The 26338-nt window shown below is 39.7% G+C and overlaps 2 protein-coding genes and 1 non-coding gene across 3 annotated transcripts; 2 read left to right on the top strand and 1 right to left on the bottom strand.

Moving 5' to 3' along the window:
• The first annotated feature begins 7071 nt into the window (after positions 1-7071).
• On the top strand, positions 7072-8776 carry LOC128210901 (uncharacterized). Its single transcript, XM_052915254.1, has 2 exons — positions 7072-7076; positions 7918-8776. Exons 1-2 carry the CDS (start codon positions 7072-7074, stop codon positions 8774-8776), a joined length of 864 nt encoding a protein of 287 aa, XP_052771214.1.
• Positions 8777-11946: 3170 nt separating this feature from the next.
• Positions 11947-12684, top strand: LOC128210900 (leucine-rich repeat-containing G-protein coupled receptor 4-like). The gene has a single exon (XM_052915252.1). It carries the CDS (start codon positions 11947-11949, stop codon positions 12682-12684), a length of 738 nt encoding a protein of 245 aa, XP_052771212.1.
• Positions 12685-21626: 8942 nt separating this feature from the next.
• Positions 21627-21789, bottom strand: LOC128212610 (U1 spliceosomal RNA). Its single transcript, XR_008257530.1, has one exon. It is a non-coding gene; the product is annotated as a U1 spliceosomal RNA (small nuclear RNA).
• Between the last annotated feature and the right edge of the window lie 4549 nt (positions 21790-26338).

Below are 26338 nucleotides of genomic sequence, written 5' to 3'. Positions count from 1 at the left end.
TAAAGTACATTCGATTTTCATCCCCCCAAATACGACAAAATTTGCAACACTAGTCAGCATCTACTTCAGGGCATCCCAATGCACACTTGTATTAAACATGTTTATCATAACTAGACATAATGCAGTAAATTAAGCGTGTAGTTTTTAAGAAATGTTGATTCTAAAGTCAGTTGCATATGTTTTGGCTAGAAAGCCATGTCTGCGACCATATTGAAAGTGGCGTTCCCCCGAACCAATTAGGAAAAAGATGTACGACACGCTCCAATCTGTCGGAGAACAATTAAATAAAAAGGCGGAAATACCAAATTACATGATGTTACCATTATTAACTGAAAAGGCAAATTTCTAAGAGGGACATTTGGAGGCGTAATTGGGCGTAATGAACACGTGCATGTCTTAGTGATACTAGAATCATGTCAACAAATCAAGTTATGTTCTCTTTGAACATCACGTGACCTACGTCGTAGACACGTGACCGGAATGGCATAATTGTCTCACAGGAAGTAGTTCCCAGGAAAATAATTCCGTTTCCTGATTTATTGCGATTAAATTGAACAGTGACGTTTTGATTCGTCATGGACGTCCGTCTCCATGGTTTGTTCATAATGCAATCCTCGATATCCTTGTTCCCACTGAACTTCTATCCACTATGTTACATTACATATCAAGAGATGAAGGCGAAGAGGTTCTATATTCCACTTTATCTAATGTCACATAGCACTCTTTCGTTACAACCCCTCGATGTTCTAACTAGTTCATGTATGACTTTATTGCGGTGTTATTTTAAAATCCTCAACAATACATTCAAGCACAATCAGCGATTCGTGGTAATTTAGCACCTGAATATCAGATCAAGGATCTAATTCCTTAATGTGCACAAGGGATGTACACATCTCGAGTCTAGCACCCGGCATCAACAGAGGATGTCTAGTGCTTACGGACTATTTCTGGCAATACCAAATTGGAAAGTGCCAGCGATGCGAGGCTAGTAAAGGGGCTAATACGATTATAGGCGAGGGGCTAGTCCCATAATGGCCGAGGGGCAAGAGTTAAAATGGCCGAGGGGCTACTGTCAGCACTGCCGAGGCTCTAGTGTCAACATTGCCGAGGGGCTAGTGCCAGCAATGCCGAGGGCCTTCGCCAGCATTACCGAGGGGCTAGTGCCAGCAATGCCGAGGGTCTTCGCCAGCATTGCCAAGGGTCTTGTGTCAGCATTACCGAAGGGCTCCTGCCTGCATTACCGAGGGGCTAGTGCCAGCATTGCCGAGGGGCTAGTCCAATTGCCGAAGGGCTAGTGCCAGAATTGCCGAGGGGCTAGTGCGAGCGATGCTGAGAGGCTACTGTCCTCTTCTGAAAGGTTGTTTAAACCAAATAGCAGTTTATCTGTACTGAGCGGATGGAATTTTCGAGTATTTCTGAAGAGATTTAATCGCTGGTTGGTGAATAGTGAACACCGAAATAAGAAGTGTTCAGCATCTTCTTCTACATTGCAATTAATACATAGTAGAGAGTCTCAAAGGTGGTTGTTAAACAAGTCGGAATTTAGGTCACTGCAAAAGTTTCGAAGTCGCGCATGATATACCGAGAAGCGACGTTCTCCACAAGTATAATAAGATGGGATGGGGGTTTGTTTAAATTGATCTTTCAATTGACATTGAGAGAGTTGGTGAGTGTCTTGTTTCTATATCTAGTGAATTCCATAATGACAAGGATGACGGTATTGTTGAACGATTATATATTTCGAGGCGTCTATTCATTGTATTAAAATTTTCATTGTTTCTCAGACTATAAGGATTAGAATCATTGACTGTTTGTGGAAAGTGTGCTGATAAATACGACGGCAGTTCACCGTTGATATATTTGTAAACTAAAATTAACTTTTGCAATTTTCTTCTATCCGACAATGAAATCCAGCCGATTTCCTTAATTAATCTAGCGATTGAAACTGAACGTGTGCGACCAGTAACAATTCTTGCTGCTTCGTATCGCTAAGTATTAGCGGCGTAGTATCAAACAAGAGAGATGGCCGTTGCTGGTTAGTAAGTGAACAAAATATAGCTTCCGTTTTTAAGGGGTTGAATAGTACCAGCCATTGTCTAGACCAGTCGGAGATTTTCTGTAGATCGGTATTAATAGTAGTTTCTATGTCAACTGTGTTAGAAGATGAAACGGCGAGAGAGCTGTCATCCGCAAAAAGCCTAGTTGTGCTCTCAAGGGTATCAGCTATATCGTTCACGTAAAGAAGAAAGAGAAGTGGACCTAGAACAGAGCCCTGTGGGACCCCAGCTTTGACGGGCTTAAAATTAGAGAAGGATGTACCTATGAACACTCTTTGAGACCTATTCAGTAGATAATGAGACAGCCATCTTAGAATATAGCCTGAAATTCCATATTCTTTGAGTTTAAAAATAAGGCCCCTGTGCCAAACCCTGTCAAAAGCCTTCGATATGTCGCAAAAACAATGCTTGTAGATTGTTTGTCGTTGAAAGATTTACAGATTTGGTAATATATATATCTATTAGTTGATGAACCGTTGAGTGTCCGGGGATAAAACCCGACTGGTGCTTATAAATAAGAATATAATTGTAAATGTGTTTGAAAAGAATGCGTTCCATTACCTTTCCAACACAACTTATCAAAGATATCGGTCTATAGTTGGACAAGGATGTCCGATCACCCTTTTTATGCAATGGCATAACGTTTGCGAGTTTCCATTTTGTAGGATATATACATTCTCGAATCGATCTATTAAAAAGAATGCAGAGTGGAATACAAACGGAAGATGGGGTATTCATTAGCATTCTATGACTAATTTCGTCAGGTCCACTAGCTTTATTATCGAGGATGTCTTTTACTTCGGTTTCAATAATGTTGATGTGGCTTAGTACACTATTTGTCCTTATGTTTAAGTCTGGTAAAGGCACATTATCATCGTCGATACTCGAAATTGAAACGAAATAGTCATTCAGGGATTTCGCCTTCTCTGTATCAGTGAAGGGGTAAGAATTATCAAAATTTTGCAATGGAGGTATTGCATTGCTCTTGTTGCTGTTCTGTTTCACAAGCATTCGAACAGTTTTCCAATATAGCCGAGGATTGGATGAATTAAACTCAATTATTTTGTCGTCTAGGTTACTAAAAAATAGTTCCTTAGCATGTTTAGTCATATTTGATACTTTATTTCTTACTTTTTTATATTCAATCCAATCACACAAATTGCCATATCGTGTCGCTTTGATTTTTAGTTTGTCGCGTTTGTTAGATAATTTTCTAATTTCAGAGTTATACCATGGCTTATCAGAATAGCGAATAGATGCATAGTAAGTAGGGATACACTTTTCGGTTATCTCGATAAATGTTCTTGTAAAAAGATTGGTCGCTTGATCGATATCTCCTTCATTTAAGCGGTTCTAATTAGTTTGCTCATTTAATTGAAATCTGCTCGTTTGTAGTTCCATACCTTTCTTATTATGGTAGAGCTTGACAAAAAGCTACTTTTGATATAACCATGAGCACAATAATGATCACTTATATGTTGAGGAGTTTCAAATACACCAGAATTTAATACGTTTATGTGCTGTGAAACGGCAATTGGGTCTAACAAGGTTCGCGTTGAGCATGCTATTCTAATTGGGGCGTTTATAACATTTCGCAAATTATTAATTGTCATAATATCTCGAAATTTACAATTTGATTGGTTAAGTTGGTCTTCGTTTATATCGCCAAGAATATAACTATATTGTTACATAAATCGTGTGCCTTTTCTAGGCAAATGTTCACTCTATCCCAAAAATCAACTGTTAGATGAGGATTACGATACATCGTTCCTATTAGAAAACTTTCGTTTTTATATTTCAATGCAACCCATAAAGATTCAGGTAAATAATTTTCTAAGTCATAATTGCGAACCGGTCGGAGGTATTCTGATACGAACATTAAAAAACCACCAGAGTGGGACGAATTATCTTTTCTAAACATAAATTCATGACCATCAATGTGTAGAAAATCCTCGTTCACTTCGTTTGATAGGCCGTGTAAAACACAAAACGTCAAAGTCGATGAAATGACTTTTTATATACTAAGTAGTCCATTTTTGATCGAATACTTCGAATGTTTTGATGTAACATTAAAATACACGGAGCCTGGTCTGAGTCGGGTCCAGGATTTGATTCTATATTACCTGACAACATCAATAAGATTGGCATAATAATATTAAAATATGCCAGATTCAAACTAATGTCAGAAATAACAGACTGTTCAGCTAATATACATCCTGTGCATATTTTAAAAACTGCCATCCCAGCTAAACATGTAGCCATGTTCGATAACGTTGTATTTAAAATTATCATTAAGACACGTACGTTTTTCAAAAAATAAATTAGCATAAAACGTAAGCTAGCGATTGTGTCCTTGAATGGAGTTATACGGAATGTACATGTACTGGAAGTTTTAAAGAATCTGAAGATTGGGGTTACTGCCAGCATTGCCGAGAGGCTAGTACCAGCATTGCCGAGAGGCTAGTACCAGCATTGCCGAGGAGCTACTGCCATTATTGCCGAGGAGCTACTGCCATTATTGCCGAGGAGCTACTGCCATTATTGCCGAGGAGCTACTGCCATTATTGCCGAGGAGCTACTGCCATTATTGCCGAGGAGCTACTGCCATTATTGCCGAGGGGCTAGTGCAAGCATTGCCGAGGAGCTAGTGCCAGCATTGCCGAGGAGCTACTGCCATTATTGCCAAGGAGCTAGTGCCAGCATTGCCGAGAGGCTACTGCCATTATTGCCGAGGAGCTAGTGCCAGCATTGCCGAGGAGCTTCTGCCATTATTGCCGAGGAGCTACTGCCATTATTGCCGAGGAGCTACTGCCATTATTGCCGAGAGGCTATTGCCAGCATTACCGAGGGGCTAGTGCAAGTATTGCCGAGGAGCTAGTGCCAGCATTGCCAAGGAGCTACTGCCATTATTGCCGAGGAGCTACTGCCATTATTGCCGAGGGGCTAGTGCAAGCATTGCCGAGGAGCTAGTGCCAGCATTGCCGAGAGGCTACTGCCATTATTGCCAAGGAGCTAGTGCCAGCATTGCCGAGCGGCTACTGCCATTATTGCCGAGGAGCTAGTGCGAGCATTGCCGAGGAGCTACTGCCATTATTGTCGAGGAGCTACTGCCATTATTGCCGAGGAGCTACTGCCATTATTGCCGAGAGGCTATTGCCAGCATTACCGAGGGGCTAGTGCAAGCATTGCCGAGGAGCTAGTGCCAGCATTGCCAAGGAGCTACTGCCATTATTTCCGAGGAGCTACTGCCATTATTGCCGAGGAGCTACTGCCATTATTGCCGAGGAGCTACTGCCATTATTGCCGAGGAGCTACTGCCATTATTGCCGAGGAGCTACTGCCATTATTGCCGAGGAGCTACTGCCATTATTGCCGAGGGGCTAGTGCAAGCATTGCCGAGGAGCTAGTGCCAGCATTGCCGAGAGGCTACTGCCATTATTGCCAAGGAGCTAGTGCCAGCATTGCCGAGAGGCTACTGCCATTATTGCCGAGGAGCTAGTGCCAGCATTGCCGAGGAGCTACTGCCATTATTGCCGAGGAGCTACTGCCATTATTGCCGAGGAGCTACTGCCATTATTGCCGAGGAGCTACTGCCATTATTGCCGAGGGGCTAGTGCAAGCATTGCCGAGGAGCTAGTGCCAGCATTGCCAAGGAGCTACTGCCATTATTGCCGAGGAGCTAGTGCGAGCATTGCCGAGGAGCTACTGCCATTATTGCCGAGGAGCTAGTGCGAGCATTGCCGAGGAGCTAGTGCCATTATTGTCGAGGAGCTAGTGCGAGCATTGCCAAGGAGCTACTGCCATTATTGCCGAGGAGCTAGTGCGAGCATTGCCGAGGAGCTACTGCCATTGTTGCCGAGGAGCTAGTGCGAGCATTGCCGAGGAGCTACTGCCATTATTGTCGAGGAGCTACTGCCATTATTGCCGAGGAGCTACTGCCATTATTGCCGAGGAGCTACTGCCATTATTGCCGAGGAGCTACTGCCATTATTGCCGAGGGGCTAGTGCAAGCATTGCCGAGGAGCTAGTGCCAGCATTGCCAAGGAGCTACTGCCATTATTGCCGAGGAGCTACTGCCATTATTGCCGAGGAGCTACTGCCATTATTGCCGAGGAGCTACTGCCATTATTGCCGAGGAGCTACTGCCATTATTGCCGAGGAGCTAGTGCCATTATTGCCGAGGGGCTTGTGCCAGCATTGCCGAGGAGCTACTGCCATTATTGCCGAGGAGCTACTGCCATTATTGCCGAGGAGCTAGTGCCATTATTGCCGAGGGGCTAGTGCAAGCATTGCCGAGGAGCTAGTGCCATTATTGCCGAGGGGCTAGTGCAAGCATTGCCGAGGGGCTAGTGCAAGCATTGCCGAGGAGCTAGTGCCATTATTGCCGAGGAGCTACTGCCATTATTGCCGAGGAGCTAGTGCCATTATTGCCGAGGAGCTAGTGCCATTATTGCCGAGGAGCTAGTGCCAGCATTGCCGAGGAGCTAGTGAACTACTTTTACTTATACATCCGAGGCTCGTCGTATGAGGGAGAAAGCCGTGGTGTTCCGACTGCCATTACCCGAGTTGCTAAAATATCATGTATTTATGCACCAGTCAATTGTTGTAACCACGCCCCCCCCCCCCCAGTTCCGGGGAATAGCGGGGACTTTAACTTTCGGTCCAGCCAACCCCGGCTAAAATCCACGCCCTGGACGGGGACGAACAGATGGTAAAATCCCCGCCATATAACCCCGCACCCCAGGGACCCTAGGTAAGGCCCATTCCCCGCTATATTTAAAGCGAAGACAAAACCACCGCATTCACCTGCCACTGCGAGGTCACCTGAAAGGTAAAAACACGGCCCATTTCCCCGGCTATCCCCGGTATACCCCCGGACCTGGGGGCCGTGGTTACAATTGACTGGTGCATTAAGTTTTTAAGTTTTTATTATTATACATTTTCTTTCTTTTGTACACTAATGCAAAATGGTCGAACGAGTATGATGCGTGCAAGAGTTTGAACCATTATTGTGATGAGGTGAGGCAGACAGTTTCACGAAGATTCTTAAGTCTTAATTATATGGTGATCCTAATAAACTATATTTAATTTTGTAAAATCAGGTAATTTAGCTATGGTGAGCTACGATACTTAAGCATGTCGAGACATTGGCCTGGTTATTTTGATTATAAGGATAATTTTCTTTAAAAGTCTCAAAATCTTTAAAACGAGGATATTACACAAATCATACAAATGCACCTGAACTTATTAACAGTATCACAAAAGTGACCAGATTTATCAGTTCGTTGGTTTCATGCAAAGGCAGTAATTTGAAAAAAAAATATACACGCGATTCTAATACCCTGCTTTCCGAAAGATCAACTTAGTATCATTGATTATAATTTTAATAGTAATTATATAGAACACTTCAATTAAATAGTAATTATTCATTAGGTAATTTTTATTTCCATCTGATGTACTAATGGTTCACTGATAAGGCCGTCTATATGTTATATTGCTAAAGTACTGCAAGGCTGGAAAGAGGGCTTTGCGTGACTATTTGCCATTTCAATATGAAAAGGTTTCTACAAATATGATTACACTTCTACATCAAAGCATGACTGATCGTGTAATAAAACAATCATTGAAACATTTAATAGAGATTTATCATTGTTACAAAAAGAGTATCATTAATTTGAACTCGCTTCTCAAAGGAATTTTTAATTATAGTCTCATATTTTTTTATTAACTGTTTTGTCTAAACAAATGAATTTTATTTACTAATTGAATTGGTTGAGATATAAAAAAAGTTTCAGACTCACGCTATATTCCAAGGGTTTTATTTCACTGTTAATTGAAAGAAGTAAAGTCAATATGTCAGACTCAACAACTGTGACCTATCTCTTGAGGAGGAAAATTTATTCCGCAGCGGTGGCCGAACTTCCGTCCCAACAAAAAAGAAAAGTCCGTGCCCGATCCCTGAAACGTCCCCTCAACCGTGGCCGATCCCTACCATTCCCCTCAACCGTGGCCGATCCCTACCATTCCCCACAACCGTGGCCGATCCCTACCATTCCCCACAACCGTGGCCGATCCCTACCATTCCCCACAACCGTGGCCGATCCCTACGATTCCCCACAACCGTGGCCGATCCCTACCATTCCCCACAACCGTGGCCGATCCCTACCTTTCCCCTCAACCGTGGCCGATCCCTACCATTCCCCTCAACCGTGGCCGATCCCTACCATTCCCCACACCCGTGGCCGATCCCTACCATTCCCCTCAACCGTGACCGATCCCTACGATTCCCCCACAACCGTGGCCGATCCCTACCTTTCCCCACAACCGTGGCCGATCCCTACCATTCCCCTCAACCGTGGCCGATCCCTACCATTCCCCACAACCGTGGCCGATCCCTACCATTCCCCACAACCGTGGCCGATCCCTACCATTCCCCACAACCGTGGCCGATCCCTACCTTTCCCCACAACCGTGGCCGATCCCTACCATTCCCCACAACCGTGGCCGATCCCTACCTTTCCCCACAACCGTGGCCGATCCCTACCATTCCCCAGAACCGTGGCCGATCCCTACCATTCCCCACAACCGTGGCCGATCCCTACGATTCCCCACAACCGTGGCCGATCCCTACCATTCCCCTCAACCGTGGCCGATCCCTACCATTCCCCACAACCGTGGCCGATCCCTACGATTCCCCCACAACCGTGGCCGATCCCTGATAAGTTTTCACAACCGTGGCCGATCCCTGATAAGCCTTCACAACCGTGGCCGATCCATGATAAGTCTTCACAACCGTAGCCAATCCCTGATAATTCTTAACAACCGTGGCCGATCCCTGACAAGTCCTCACAACCTAGGCCGAACCCTGATTACTCTGAACAACCGTGGCCGATCCCTTATAAGTCTTCGCAACCGTGGCCGATCCCTGACAAGACTTCACAACCGTGGCCGATCCCTGATAAGTCTTCACAAGCGTGGCAGATCCCTGATAACTCTAAACAACCGTGGCCGATCCCTGATAAGTCTTCACAACCGTGGCGGATCCCTGATAACTCTAAACAACCGTGGCCGATCCCTGATAATTCTAAAAAAACCGTGGCCGATCCCTGATAAATCTTCACAACCGTGGCCGATCCCTGATAACTCTAAACAATCGTGGCCGATCCCTGACAAGTCTCCGCAACCATGGCAGATCCCTGACAAATCTCCACAACCGTGGCCGATCCCTGACAAGTCTTCACAACCGTGGCCGATCCCTGAAAAGTCTTCACAACCGTGGCCGATCCCTGAAAAGTCCCCACAACCATTTATTTCTGTTAGTACGTACACACAATTTAAACCAAAAGTAAGATTTATATTTCAATTTGTATGAGGTTAAAGTTTTAAGAAAATAGAATGATGGTTGCTGCCCCAACCATCCCGCTGACCTATTTTATACGGTACGGAATGCATTTATGGCTACGGTTTTGAAGCAGTCTTACAAATAAACCTTCAACGAGGCTCATGTCCTTGATGGTTAACTCTGAAGCCTTTCAGATGCGATATATAGATTTATAGATTTCACTGACCAGGGTGATAACACCAATATCTTTATATACGTTTTTTTGCAACGAGTCATACACGACATTACAGTCTTAAAGATCAGTCCATGAAAACGTAAGAGATAAAGCATTTGTGCAGCAAATTTATGAAAAGAAAAAGCGTCAAAATCATAAATGATTTCGGTTATTTTGTCATTTTCTTCTCTGCTTCTGTCATGAACTCATTTTTCAACTTTATAGATTATAAAATAAACATACCGCACATGACAATTTTCCTCCAATAGTACTAGAATAGTAAGTACCCAAATACTGAATCCCCCCCCCCCCCACACACACACCATGCTGATATGCATAACGCATTTAATAAATAAAGTTAGTTTTAAAGTACAACATGTAAACAAAATACAGACATTACCGATTCTGAATGTCATGTATGAGATAATGATGGAAATTTTCTGTTTGATTAGATAATATTATATCTTCTGTAATGATGTATAATGGCACCGGTTAACTTAAATCGGCAAACTTAACCCGAATAGTTTTCAAAGTTTACATCTCGGGTTATTGTGTAGGCTGAAAATGTAAGTAAAACAACCAATGCTATAGCAATTAGAATATGTTGGTCAGCCCCAGGTCAGCAGAAACCATCAACTTGGTTGTTTTTTTGCATTAAAATTCTTTGCATTAATTACAAGAGACAAATAAATTTTACTTTTCAAATCTTTATTATTCCCAGCCCCTATAAACAAAGTTGTGCAAGGTATGTCAAAGAGTTCCCTGGCCTTTCTGTTGACGTACGTCCAAGTAAAGTGTAACTTCTGCTACTTGTATAGAAATCAGGTTGATAAAGTCCAGTTGTTTACTCTCAAAGTGAAGCGTCCACCATAGATAAGACAATTATGTGCCATCGAGATCATTTTTAGGACGCTCGTGCAGGAATACGATCATGGACAATTTACAAAAGCAGGTGAATAAATTTACCTTCGGGTTTGTCTCTTTCGAATTGGATAGTATTCACATTTTCAGATGTTTTTACTTTAGTGGCATATAAATAATAATATTTGTCACGTGTGTCCGTTCCGGATTAAAAAAATCCGACCCGAGGGCACCTGCGTTGCCAGGTAACGAGGCTTGCCGAGTTAACGGCGGGTAGTCGGGTCGGGTGATATTTTTTCTAGCATACCTTAAATTTCATTTTTTTATGAAGAAAATACATAAAAAGCTCATTTTGTACATTTCACCATAAGGCGCGTGCGATGATGTTTACTGACGTCATGACGCGCAGTAATTTGTATTCACTGCATACATCAATAAGTTTCTTCAGTATCACGTCTTTTAATGGGTTGTTTTGTTTTGTTTTGAAGGTATACTTTTGTAAAGTAAATTTTAATGGAAATCATCCAATGAAATATCATAATTATGGTTTATACATTAAGTGTATAATAAAAGAAATAAAAAGTATTATGTCACAGCGCGTGACTCATCTGGCATGGGGGTGCCAGATGGAATTTTCCAGCACGGCTGACGTCACCGAAAATGCCTATCCGTCGTGCTAGAAAAAATGCTATTGTATATAAATTTTGTTAAAAATGGTCCCTTTAAAATACATCATCAGCTAACTAACAAAGTGTACAAAGAAACAGTTATAATCAAATAGTTCATACATTAAATATAGGTTTTTTAAACAAGTATTATTTTAGTTATCATTTAGTTATTATTAACATTTTAGAATACACGCTACATTTTCAGCCAATGCAATTGCAGAACGGCAATCATTGAGTACTAGGCTTACATTCTAGCAAGTAAGAATGAAAAGGTGGAAAAAAGAAATTGCGCATGCTCAGTAATTGTTCATTTATTTGTTTCAGGTTGTATTGCTCCTTGGATCACTTTCTGTGGTCCAATGTTTTATTCTCACAACCGGCCCAGAGTGTTTCCAATCCTGCTACTGTAGACAAGGTATGATAGACTGCAGAAACCGTAACCTTGACAACGTTCCAAACTTTGACGTCACACCGGAAATTGCGTCAGCTTTGTTGACGAATGACAGAGTCTTGAAAGTCCAGCTCGATAGAAATAATATACAGATTATTGGCAGTCAAGCATTCACAAACTTGACCTCTGTGAATGCACGCTACTTTTTCTTCTATTTGGGCAATAATCGCATTTCTGATATTGACATTGCAGCTTTCAAGAGTTTTGAAAGTAAAGTGCTTCAGGTGTTTTTACAAAATAACAGATTGGTACAAGTTCCGAATGAAATTACCCAGTTGCTTGTCACCAATTTAGACCTGTCTGGCAACCCTCTAACAAACTTCGATGCTCTCGCCGACAAGAGCATCTATCAAATGACTTTAGGCCTGGGTTCGGTGTCTACATGGCCACAGTCTTTGTCGAATACCACCGTGACTCAATCGTTCCAAGTTCAAGGTTACGATGCCAATGCTCTGAACGGTTTCATTCGCTCGTCATCACTTAAAACGTTGATTTTAGCAGAAACGAATCTTGTCAATCTGAGCTATTTAAACTGTGAGAAGTCCTTCAACTTTTCATCTCTTTCGGACATGTTCCTTCGAAACAATGAGCGATTAGATGTTGACTCCCTCTTTCAATGTAACGGAACCTTACACCTTCAGCAAATCTCGATCCGAGGATCACACCTTCAATCCATCCCCTTCGGTCTCTCTCGGTTGGGCAGCTTGTTGAAAATAGACCTCTCAAACAACAGTATAACAACTATCGGCGACTCGGACCTGAAAGGTCTGGTCAATCTCGAACAACTCTTCATATCTCACAACCCGATAGAGTCAATATCGCTCCACGCCTTCGACAACAACGTTCATCTAAGCACCGTCCAGTTTCTCGATACGGCTTTATCAACGTTTCCACTCGCCGTTACCTCGCTGCAAAGCCGTCCCCTCAACCTGGCGTTTACGTACCCCATGTACGTGCAGTGCCGATGTGACGTCCTATCCGATCTTGCCCAAATAAACGGGACGAAGACACTCAACAGGATATATTGTATATCACAGGCAACGATCGACGTCCCGACGGCGTTTGATGACATTCTTTCGAAGTGCCCATGATAGTGTTTTTTTCGTGATGTGTTGAATAGCTTTTTTCCAATGTCTGTGCCATTTTCATAAGAAACTTGTCTATGATTTACGGGATTTAGTGATGTTTTGTTTAATAATTGTACATACAATTAATGGGCATTAATCTGTCTATTTAAATACACGTATAAAATCGCTGTAACCCTGATATTTCTATTTGTAATATCTTAACACATTGTCTTTGTATATATTTCTTAAGTTTTAGAAATGTAAAAAAAGATAAAAGTCTGATCTGACACGAATATCTAAGCGTTACTTTGGATTCACAATCGAAGTTCAACCATGATTGGTCTCTTTCATGTATGGAACTAGATGGTAACATTGTATAGAGTTTCAAAGTTAGTTGCCAACTCCTGAGAGGGTTGAAGCCGTAATTGTTCAGTGCCATTATTACAGAAACAAGAGAGAACTCCATTTGATGATTGGATATCGCGAGAGAGAATTATATAGCGAGAGAACGATCTTGGTTTTCATTTTCTAATTTTCTAATATCGCAATAAAACGGGAAAATGATTAGGGAAATTGCAATTAACAAACGCGTGCATAGGAGCATGGGAAATGGAAAACAAACGATTACAAATCTATTGTAAGTTCTCTTATATGCCTGGAAGATTGAAGCGAGCCTCGTTCCCACACCACACGCATGCGCTTAGAGACATAAGACACGTGACCAGGATGTTTTAAATTTCATTATCTCTGAACGATCAGTCCATATCAGTTTATTATTCTTCATCAAATGGAATTGCTCTGAATTAATATACTTAATTGTTCAGAGAGGGAAAACTGCTCGCTTTTTCGCTCGGTCTTGTGCAAACAATAAAGCCTTGCCTGGAATCAGTCAATGTTGAGTATGAGACCAATAACAAATCCTACTTCTAGGTTGCGTAAAAATCCTGAAATGGTTAACTGTTTTTGGGGATATCATTCTTATTCTTTAAATAATTCGTTTGTTAAAAAACTTCACTATTCAAGTCCTAATGAATGTAACAGCCATAAGCAGTGTGTGTATACCACGTGATAACTTACGTCATAAATGCTACGTCGGAAGGCAACATTTTGCTTCGAATGATGACTTTAAACAAAGATAACTTTCTTTTTTTCACCATTTTAAATGAACCAAAGGACAGTCCGTGCCGTTAAAAGAGCCCACCTTCGTTATATTACCGGAGTTTGATTAGTAAAGTAGTTTCCTCAAACACTTCGACAAACCCACGGCCTCTAAACGCCAGATCCACCACATTACGGTGGTGCAAAGAAAAAGAGCTGTCGACACTTCCGTGGTGGAGCTGTGCCCTATGTTTACATGAACAAACGTGAGTATGATTTATATTGTATTTGATAATTTCATTTAACGGACATATTTCGAAAATCGGAGAATGTGGTACCGTGTAAGAGCACTTCTACTGTAGGCTGGTTACTATTTCGTTTCAATATTGCGCAAACTGTGGTGTCAGGAGCTTTTCTCCCGAACCGGACTTGTGCATATTTTGAGATCTGATTGCATAGCAAGTACATTTCGGTGCTTACACACCCCGTAAGAACATTCTCACGCATGCAAACATAACTGTTATGTATAGTAACTATGCCGGAACACAACAAAACTGATAAGCACTTCTTAAAAAGGAAAAATGCACATATTTATAAAAGTGGTGGCGCTGTTGCCCTAGTGGTGGCGCTATCGAGTATGTTTTGCGCTTGAAGTAAAATCAAAAGTTAACGCTTTTGAAATGAATTTAACCGTTGCTATGTTTATCATTCATTGAACATTATGCTGGTGATGCATACTACTTGCGAAAACAAAACTCTACGCGAACTACCTTAACCTTACTGAAAACTATTTCGAAAATAAAAGGCTAGGTGCTGTTAATTTTACCATATAACTATAAGTATCTATCATGTGTGCTCTTTTTCTTTGCACCACCGTAAAGTGGTGGAACTGGCGTTTAGAGGCCGTGAAACCTGTTTCCAAAATAATTTTTGGACAGTGCTCCACCAGGCGGCGGTTTCGTGAAAAGGTTATCGAAGAAACTAAACTCTTATAAACTTTGGCAAAAGACCGAATGCGGGGCTATGTAAGCGGCGTAGACTGCGCCATGTTTCATTTAATATGATGAATAAATAGTAAACTTATCTTTATTGAATGTTTTCATTCAAAGCAAAACATTCGCTATATTGTTCCGATCTTTTTCAGTTTTAATGCTAAACGATTTATGTATTTTTATCTGAAATTAATGCATCGATGTAATTCATCGATTCAATCAAGTCGGTAAGAGCCAGATAGTTCGTGCCCCCTTTATCAGTTATTAGCCGACATGCGTGAATTAATTCGTAATGCATAAATATGGTTTGTAATTCATTACTTCAAGGAATTTTAAAACAGCGTATCTACACCAAAGTAAAAGTTACTCATGATAGAGAAAACAACAAAAAAAGCTCACGGGTAAGAAAGAAATGTTCTGTAAAGATAGCCAATGTAAAGATTATAATGTTCTACGCATGTACTTTGTCAGGTTTTCTCTATTCACGAGTATGTTAAGCGTTACGACGTAGTGTTTTTATTATTTTATTATTAGTGTTGGGAATCGGACAGAAAAATTACAATCGATAATCGGTTTATGAAACCGATCAATGATCGATTATTAATCGATTTATTTATCTTTGGTCATCATATAAAAGGCATACACTTACAGTATATGCACCAGTGTTCCCTTACAATATTGTTTGTACATTTCTTTGTATAAATTACATTTTTTATTCAGAACGCACCTTTCTTTTAGTGTTCACAAGTTACTATTACAGAACATGAGACCACAGGCTCTATGTTTTGTCTTACATTTAGTATTGTATACATGTGTAAAATAAACACAGAGAAAGATATCAATTTCTTTTAAAAATCAGTCAGTAACAAGTACAACAATCAGGTGAATATTCTGTATGTTTAACAAGAACATTTTCTTTCAGAAAACTGAGAAAACTAATTTTTTACATGGTTAGTATAATCACTTTAATACCACAACCAAGAGTTGAGAACCAATCCTTTCGCAGTTTAAGTACAAAGAAACCTGGTAATAAGGTACTGTAGTTACTTACTGACTTGATACAATATGACTAGATAACTTAACATAGTTACACCTTAACATTTCAACACAAACTAGCATTAACCAGGAAAAGCAAGCTAGTCGGTAACGGTTACGTTCCTTGTTTCTGTAATCGATTGTTCAAATTTCACTTTCGATTGTCGCCGACGTAGGCCTTTCCGATCAATTGTCGATTATACTCGACCATCGGCACAACACTAGTTTTTATGGTCCCAAAAAATACTTGGTCTAATCCTGTTTTCCACAATTCCATTCGCTATCACTGAATATATTTATAAAAAGTAAAAGGAATCTAAAATATAGGAGTAGTTTGTTGCAGTGTAAGATTTCACCGAGTGACCAGGGAAAGCTGTATTTCACCGAGTGACCTGGGAAAGCTGTATTTCACCGAGTGACCTGGGAAAGCTGTATTTCACCGAGTAACCTGGGAAAGCTGTATTTCACCGAGTGACCTGGGAAAGCTGTATTTCACCGAGTGACCTGGGAAAGCTGTATTTCATGAGTGGCGTCGTTTTCATCAACTTAAGAAATAAAATCGTTAAAAAAATCACACTCTAAAGAAGTAATACGACATCGCGTTTTTGGACTTGCAAAATAAATGATAATAATAATAGGCTACAGTTTATAACTTTATGCTAATGCACCAGTCAATTGTAACCACGGCTCCCAAGGTCCGGGGGTATACCGGGGAGAGCCATAAAACCCCACATGTTTTGCAAATATATCGTACATCTATTCAAGCATTTAAGTACTGTTGTTTTGGTTGCTGGTGCTGTTGTTGTTGGCTGCATGCACGTTCCAAGAACTAATTTTTGTCAGTAAATTCTCGTTGATATGACACCACTGGAAACCATTTTCTACAAAAGTGACAAAAACATTCTTACGAGTGAAAGTTAACGAAAAACACATTGTGAACTTGAAATGCAAATACAATCACTTTTGGGATAATCATTTTTCGACTAATTTGAATGTCGAAGAATTAGAAAATATGTCGGTTATACATTAGCGGCCATCAAACAACCTCCACAGCGAGAAACTTCTTAATACAAGAGGGACCATATAACCGAATGAAAATACCGTTAAGCGACAAGAAAAGTGTCGCTTTCTTCGAATTTGTACAAATTTGTACCTGTTAGTGGGAACTAATTGAATACTCGGAGAAATATGAGTGAAAAGGTCGGGAAACAGTCCCTAATTTATCCCAAGAGCATTTGTCGTATGAATGATGGTTTCATGAATGTTCCTCTCTCAATTCGGCGTAGATTGTAGTTACAAAGGCGTGAAAAGGCCAGCTTCATGAAGCATTGTTTAACAAACAAAAATACCGTCGGCGTTCTACTACTTTCACAAGCGTTGCTCTATCTTTAGCACTAATTCCAACGGACTGTCAAACTGACGGTCAGAGACACATGAGAATGTTGCCGCTTTTTATTCATATCATATCAATCGTTTATTTGCGTAATGATTAACTGCAGGGGGTACAATTGGGATCCTAAATATCAACTCTATGAAGAATTAGATATTATACGTGCAAGATATAATAACGTTCTTACTGGGATTCTATATGACTCACTTATGCAACATGTTATTGCCACAGAGGAGCAGTTTCATAATCTTCATAATATGAGAGCAGAAGTATCCCTAACCTCGTGCACATCATCGTCGTTTTGTTAAATCCATTATATGATTCTGTTTAATACCGGACGGTAACATATATTCCAACAAATGAATATTTGCATCTTATTTTCCTAAGACGTAGTTAGCATGTTATGAAATGGGCTTAGACGAATCATAAATGAGTGTAACAAATGCCCAAATTATGCATGTATTCGTCGAGAATGTTGCCATATTGACGATTTATTTGTAAATGAAAGTCAGTTTATCATTGTAATGTATATATGTACTTGTTTTGCTCCGAAATTTGAATTCAGTTCGCTCTGTTCGTGGTTTCCGGCGTGTCTAAGCACGGCATCCGGAATATCTCCCAACATGGCCCGGAATCCGGCATGCCTGGGGGAGACACCTTCATAAATGTATGTTATATTTTAATTTAATTATCTCCTTATATGGACTGCAAGCAAAGTAAAAATGGAAATGTAAGTTTGCACGTGACGAGATCATGGTACACTGAAAGTCATCTACCTCAGATGATTCCAGCGTGAGGCGGCAGTCCGTGGCGAGGTGTGGTCCCGCGGTCCGCAGGGGGGCCACCGAAGTGACAACCCATTAGCGAAACAATGGACCGAGGGCCGTTGGGACGCTACCGAGACAAATAATTCCACACTCTAATACCTTCCTGGATTTGCTTGCCTCGAAAATAAATAACGGAGGCTTTTGTTTCGTCGGTCAAGAAATTAAGAAATGAGACGGAAACGGGTATCAAGGGACTGAGGGCATTTCTGACCAGTCATTACAACCATGGCTATGGAAGAAATCATTTCTATCTTGCAAATATGGAAGAGACATTTCTGCCAATGTTTATACAGTCTTAACATGACCCTTCATACAAAGCCATGTCTACATGGATCTACAAGGCTATAATTTATATCGTCCAATATAAACATTTTATGCATTCTGCAAATAAATTGAGAATACCTATAATTCAAGGCTCAAGTGGTATTATCTATTAATAAAAACAATCACAGTTAGTCTAAAATTATGCTATTTCTCCATCGATATAACTACACATATAAAAATGCAATAGTAAACAGTCTAGAAGCAAACTACTATAACATTCGGAACTCCTCGGCCACTTTTATCGAAAACAACCTCGGATGTATTTTGACGCGTAGTGATTTTATTTAGCAGTTAAACTTTATGACTTTACTCTTGGAAATCTTAATTATGTTTGCAATAATATACTTCACTGACAATCAGTTTAAACTTAGATCAATAAATACAATTCTAAAACACTACATTTCTAAAATGATTTAATTCAAAAATTTACGAACTACTCGATGTACCTGCATACATCTGAGGTTGTTTTTTTAAAAATGGCCGAGGAGCTCCGAATGCGACTATAAATGCACAAATTCGAAGCATGGACTGTTTCCGACAATGTTTCAAAGCTTGACCACATCTTAACAAATATGTGGTACATTCGGGCCCGCAACCCTGTATTCTCAAAATGGACTCAGGTGATTCAAATGCCTAGGTCATGCTAGCTTTTTCACAACCGAGCTTAACTTAGTTGGTATGAACTAATGATCTTCATCCACAAATTAAACACCGAGAACAATCTTACTTACATTTCAATTATAACGCAAAACAGTAACCCGACCAACATGTAAGCTAACTCTCAGGCATTTCCATTCAGAATAATACTAGATTTTGGTGCCTGTTGTCTCTTCCTTATTTTGACATCATTTGAAACGATTTTGCATGCTGATTTTTTATAATTTTATGTAGAATATTGAAATGACCAGGTTATGTGATACGAAACTAAACTAATATGTTCGGTTAAATGTTAATGCACCGATCAATTGTAACCACGCCCCCCCCCCCCAAGGTCCGGGGAAAAGCGGGGACTTTGACTTTCGTTCCAGCCAAGCCCGGGTCAAATTCCCGTCCTGCGGTAAAATATCCGCCAAATGCCCCGCACCCCGGGACCCTAGGTAAGGCCTATTCCCCGCAAATTTTTGGCACGAATACAAAACCACCGTATTCACCAGACACTGCGGGGCCACCTGAAAGGTAAAAACACGGCCTATTTCCCCGGCTAATCCGGTATTCCCCCGGACCTGGGGGTGGGGCGTGGTTACAATTGACTGGGACATAACATTTTTTTCATCATGTAAAACCATTTCAAATTCACATATTATTTGTGTGTACGATTCATAACCCACGGGATGTAACTAGAACATACCCGATATTGAATCAGTTTTGGAGTAGTCTCCCATATGTAAAGAGACTACGGAGATCGTGATTATAGAAACTTCATTTTCAGGCATACGCTGTTAATGGCATTCCACAATGCACATTTGCAGTTTCAGGAGTGCTTATGTAGGTGAAATATATTTCGTGTAACATAGTTAAAGAGCCTAACTATTGTTAAACAGTGAAATATAAAAGAAATGACAGGCGCACTAAAAAAATACATGATCGACATTCCTACGAAATTTCAAAGGTGAATATTCATAACTTTTGAGCTAGATGCGACACATGAAATTTCAGACAATATCAAACTGTCAAGGGACAACTACCTTCTTAGACAATATAAATGTAACCAACATTTCTGCCAAGTTAAATTCCTCCATTGTATGTGCAATACATATGGAGCATCACGCGACACAATATTCTTCAGACATGTTTTTTTCTTCAGAAAAAGTGAATGGCACACAAATTGCATGTGCACAATATCAATGATGACTAACATTCCTATAAAGTTCCATGAGTGCAATACTTTGAGTTACATGCGACGCAAGATTTTCAGAGCATTATTTACTAAGTCAAGAGTATTTATTGTTGTCAACCCCAGTGAAGTATGACAGTAAATAGCACATGCACGACATGCCCATGAAGCTTCAGGATAGTAAGTGCCACACACTTGGGGCTACGTGCGCGGCACGAGCTTTTTTATACCATTTTTAATAAAGGGCCAAAACTCTTACACTATAAGCACCAGTGGAATGTGACAATAACGACAGGTGCGCGTAAGAGTTTTCAGACTTTTTTACTACATATTTGTCAATGGACATAACTCTTGTTAAGACAAAACGAAATGTAAAAAAAAACACATCATGTCCAATAATCAAACATTACCTATATATAGATTTCATAAACTCAATTCAAGTGAAGATGCATACATATTGGTAGAAAATGTCGCCATGAGAACAAGTTGTTATTTAACTAGGGACAATTTTTGCACAGGAAATGACCCAAATTGAAATCCACCTTCATGTTCTTACATACACAAATTCCATGGTATGATTTATCATAATTTTGTTACTTTTTACTAGTTTTAAAATAGTCTCATAGATAGGTTTGATAAAAACCTTTTGTCAATATATCGAAGACATCCTACTCTAGTGCAAAAATATACTAGAGTAATCGTAAAAAGATCAGTTGTACTCAATTACATTTTTTGCTATAAAATATTTATTTTTTGGAATTTTGACCAAAGTTTTTTCAAGATATTCTATGAGAGAATGCGATATTTAAATTTGTACAAGATGAGAGTCGTACGACTGGAAAGTGACTGATCCTGCTAACGGTCCATCTAATGTATTGTATAGTCAAAATATTGGTATTTTATCAAGCCATTTGCTAGGATGCTAAATTTGGATGCCTGCTTAACACATACATTTTAGTTTCATTGATTGCTACTTACTAATATGTTTAACATATGAAATAAAAATACACTATAAAAGTATTCAAGGTTGTGCATTTATCTTAATTTCAACAGAAATCAAACGTGAAATGACCTATTTTGCTGTCTATTAGGGACATGAAAAGCTTGTTTCAATTGTTGATGTTGTTTGTTCACCGTTTTATTTTGGCATAATTATTCTTTCTACAAATATCACTATCAAGCAATGACACAACATCCTAGGCATCAACATGTCAATTAACTGTATATAGGATACCTCGTCTAATTCCCAAAGTTGACAATATTTACAGCTTCATTATTCCGTGTATTGACTTTACTGCTGGTACTAAATGCAAGTAAAGTAACTATTTATTTCAATTTTCTTTGAATAAAACAATTATTAGTTCTCCTTAATCGTAAAATTTAAAGTGGAAACTTTGTGTTTAGACGTCATGTACAAGTACACTCCAATGGTCTAATGTCCCTTAAGCGACCGATAACTTTATTATTTAGGGACAGCGCGAACGCAGTCCCCACACCAATAAATTACGTACCCGAGTAACCAACATTTGTGGCTATCGCAGGCGTCAGCCCAACCGAAGTGCAATGGGAGGGCCTCTTCCTGGGGGAACCGCCTTCATGATCACGGTATCCCCTGTACCAGGTAAGTATGCTTGAGCAGGGTTTGCCTTGGGCTATATACTCCTCTCACAATACCAAGTTTGACTACCTGCCTTGTACTGAATATGATTTAGAGGCTGCTTGATCAGCATAGTAAATATACCAGAGAATATTTACAAGTATCCTTCGGTTTTATCAATGGATTGCGTATTTATCTTTTATACCGTATAAATTTGTACTACATTAAATTTTAAACAGTACTAGAAATAGACAGAATATCTAGACTTTACTTACTCTTTCCGGCTATAAATAGACCAGCGATCTTAGCCACTGTATTATAAATAGCTACTGTAAAATACACTGGCTTTAAACCCGAGTCCGCCCGGTTAGCTCAGTCGGTAGAGCGTTGGACTGTTAATCGGACAACCCGGGTTCGATTCCCGGGCGGACCAGGTTACTTCTGTTGTGATTGGTTATGAAATTCTTTCTACGACCATTCGCACTGTACCACTGCCCCTGGCATGTACAGAAGTTGTCAGTTCCTTGCAGAAGTGAAGGCACCTAGTACTGGTTCACCGCCCAGGATAGGTGTGCGGTGGTTGAACTGTCACTCTGGGACCCTTCAATGTGCTCACGCCGGGACCCGGAGTATAAACTACTAACACCACCACCACTGGCTTTAAACCCAGATAACTCTATCTTTAAACCCAGATAACTTTATGTAAACATTGATGATTACTTGGTATTGATGTAGTATAGTTATAAATCATTGTTAAAGTTGATGATTGTCTAAGAATTAAGAATAATTGTTTTCTTAATCATGATGATATGACGAAGCTACATGTATAGCTCTCTATCACGGTCATTGCACTATACAACAGCAATTGAATAGACCGCTGCTGTGATGAATAAGCCTGTATCAACTGTTCATCAACGTTAGCGGATGGGGGGGGGGGCACTTTGTATGTTTATATTGGAGAAAAAGGTTATATAATACGTTCAAAATGCACCACTTCGGACTAGAAATTATTAAAATCCCAATTACATGACTGTACTCCCCAATTTGCTTGCCTCAAAAAAATATTATGACCATTCAAAGTGTGAGGATAGTAGGTAGTTTTTAATCATTTTCAGATGATGACTGTTATTTGCAGATAAAATGTATCCTCTTAGCAGCAGGGAATAAATAAATACGATGTAAATTTTAATGATGAATAAGAGTTATGACCTTGACCTCTGACCTTAAAATCCATAGCAGTCATCAACTGGTCTCCTTCTACCTTTATGTCAAGTTTGATGACCATTCTTTGAGGAATTGTCGAGTAATCACTAAGACAAGCTTTGGACTACCTAAGGACCAACCGACGGACCCCTACCCACATATGCGAAGCAATATACCCCCTCCTCTAAGGGGGGCATATTAATAAATAGTTGGGGAAATAGTTGTTTTTCTCTTCATAAGATAATCATACTTTTGTGTGGATTTTAATAAACGTAGTGGACTTTCATTAGGTCATGTTATCACCCAAGGACTTCTCCATTTCTGAGTATAATGTTTGAAGCACTGAGAGGACAATAAAATGAAGTCACGACATATCCTGTGTGAGGGAGCTAAACAATGACGTAGTAAGATAATGTTTTTTTTTGCTGTATTATTTAATACAAGTTTCAACGTAAAACTAAATCAAAAGATAAATGTACATACATGAGTTACCCTATACGAGTTCTAGATACATTGTAGACTGCAGAATTACATGCCCCGTTCACATGATCAACATTACCTAATTAACTGATATTAAAGTACTGATAGCTAGAGTTATACTTAGGCAATAAATTTCGTGTAGCATTTTCTCAATATGGATTGCAAGTTAAGAAATATATCATCATATTTAGCAGAACATGTGTACATAGTATATTTACTAAAATATAATAAAACAGAAGCACGACTGCAAAGAAACGAACGCCAACATATATCTGTTAACATTTTTTTCATTTAAACAAGGGGATTACTCAACAGTCATTAAAACATAGTTATGAGTCTTGTTATACATGTGCAAATTGTTCACGAAGTTTAAATTAAATATCCAGGATGGGTTTTAAGTTTTGTTCAAGATGAAAGTTTTTGCAAGACAACAAAGACTATGACAATGCCTAGTGTTTTTTTTGGCTTCCAAAACTGAAAAGTTTAAAAATGTGCTTGTTCCACAAATGAAACAGAGTTAATAGCTAACAATACACATGACTGCATACTTATACATGTAGGCTTAAATAGCTAAACAAGAAACGCCACAGTATGACAAAACCAGGTTTTCAATGATTGACTTAAAAACTTAAGTTTCTCTGACAAAATGAAAAGAACATTACTTCGGTGTTTAATGGATTAAAGTTAACAAGCCATTGTTTAGACCATTGAAGAATAATATCAAGATCATGATTTAATGTCTCTTGAATTAACTGGGTATCTTTACTTGATACTGCTAAAGAGCTATCATCAGCAAAGAGTCTGGTAACGCTATTGAGTGACTCCGCTATATCGTTTACATGTACCAAAAATAATAAAGGGCCTAACACCGAACCCTGAGGGACCCCGCCGTGTAATATTTTGGCGTCAGAAAAAGAATTGTTGATAAAGACCTTTTGCTTACGGTTTGTTATGTATTGTTCTAACCAAACGAGAATTTTCCCGCCGATTCCATTTTCTTTGAGTTTAAACAAAAGTCCTCTGTACCGGACTCTATCAAAAGCCTTAGAAATGTCGCAAAATACAATACATGTAGATTCTTTTTTGTCAAATGATGTACATATTTGATTGTATATATCGATTAGTTGATAAACTGTCGAGTGACCTGGTAAAAAACAGACTGTTTGGAGTAAATAAGACTGTTAAAATGCAAGAAATTATAAACGTGTTTAAAAATTATTCGTTCCATGACTTTTCCGACACAACTTATAAGTGATATAGGTCTATAATTGACAGGCTCTCCTTTATTGCCCTTTTTGAATAACGGCATTACATGTGCAAGTTTCCAAATTTCTGGATAAACCCAAGTATTTATCGAACGATTGAAGAGCATACAGAGGGGAAAGCTCAGCGTTTTTGACGTTTCTTTTAACATTCTTTGACTTATTTGATCTGGACGAGTTGATTTGTTTACGTCAAGGTTTTCTAAAATGTCAATGACTTCCTGTTCGTTAATGGTAAGTTCATTTAAACAATAATTTGTTTTTAAATTAGAACGAGGTAATGTACTACTCGAGTCATTTACATTAGATATAGATGAAAAGTAGTTATTTAGTGCGTTTGCTTTTTCTTCGTCTGTTTGCGAGATAAATTTTTTAAAGAATACATTTGCAGCAATCCACACTAAGTCTATCTTTCAACAGGAATACAGGTTAAAGGTAGGATATTTGCCATATAGTACGTGTCAAATATGTACATACGAATTCAATTCACCTATCAATGGGTAAAATATCATCAATGTCACCATAAGGAAACAGCACACATAATGGATGAAAGAGTTTGTGAGACAGTTCAGACAGAGGTGGCGGCTGGACTCACGGGAAGGTCGGGTCCGAGTACACGGGAAGTTGACCATCATGCACAGCCTTCAAAGCGTTCATATTTCTAATCTGTATTTTCTTATCCACACCGGCTACAGTCATGATGCCATATACGAAGCCTCCGGAGACCCATGTATTTATGAGGGATCCTTCGCGTTTTAACTTCAGGGCCTCATATGCTAATTTCTGCCTAAACTTTGTCAGAGAGTCATGGACAAATATACGATCACCAAGGGATTTTCTTGCGTTATACATTGTTTCTCTCGCTTTTGAATTGGTGAATTTAACTATGACTTTCCGAGTAGAATTAGTGCGGAATCGGCCTAGTCTGTGGGCTTTGTCAATGTCGGCAGGTGTCAGATTAAGATTCAACTTTTTGGCTCGATTCATGATTTTGGCAGTGACGTTCTCATGATGGTCGCCCGTATCCCCTTGAATACCATGAATCTCCAACATAGAACGACGACCATATTGCTCGAGTTCGTCTCTTGCCTCGTTGGCGGACGCGATACACTCTTTTAAGTGTTGGTTTTCTTTGCGTATTTCTGCAATTTCTGTTTTCAGATCGTTAAATTTACTGTCGACAATCTTGGTGAATTCATCCTTCAGGTCGATCAAAAGCTGTTCCTTAAATTTTTCAACCATCTGGCTTGCTACCTCTTCCAGGTCTTTCCTTGTGCACATTTTTACCTCTGAGTCCGAGTCTATGTCCGAATGTACACTGTAGTAACTCGCGTCACTCAGGCTTCATGCGTCCGTCGACTCCCTCAAAGGATTTCCTACTCTGTGACGCTTGTAGACGTGTAAATTTAGGGGTTTTTGATTTGGGGATGATCTATTTCTCTTTCGCCTATGTCCTTTCGCGGGCATTTGGTCACTTCATCAGCTAGTGGGAGGGGTAATTTTAATGTTTGCCTTACGCAAAAATGATTGCACGAATTAATTAGTCACAAAAGTCCCCTTAGCGATTAAATGATTACTTGTGGATGTACTACATTACAAAAATACCAATATTTCTGCAACCGGCTACTGTAGTCCT

Source organism: Mya arenaria, chromosome 12 (genome assembly GCF_026914265.1).
Source record: "Mya arenaria isolate MELC-2E11 chromosome 12, ASM2691426v1".
Lineage (NCBI taxonomy): Eukaryota > Metazoa > Mollusca > Bivalvia > Myida > Myidae > Mya > Mya arenaria.
This window is presented reverse-complemented; position numbering and strand designations above follow the sequence as displayed.

Coding starts and splice junctions, on each gene's coding strand:
- LOC128210900 (XM_052915252.1), top strand. CDS start 11,947: ATGACTTTAGGCCTGGGTTCGGTGTCTACATGGCCACAGTCTTTGTCG.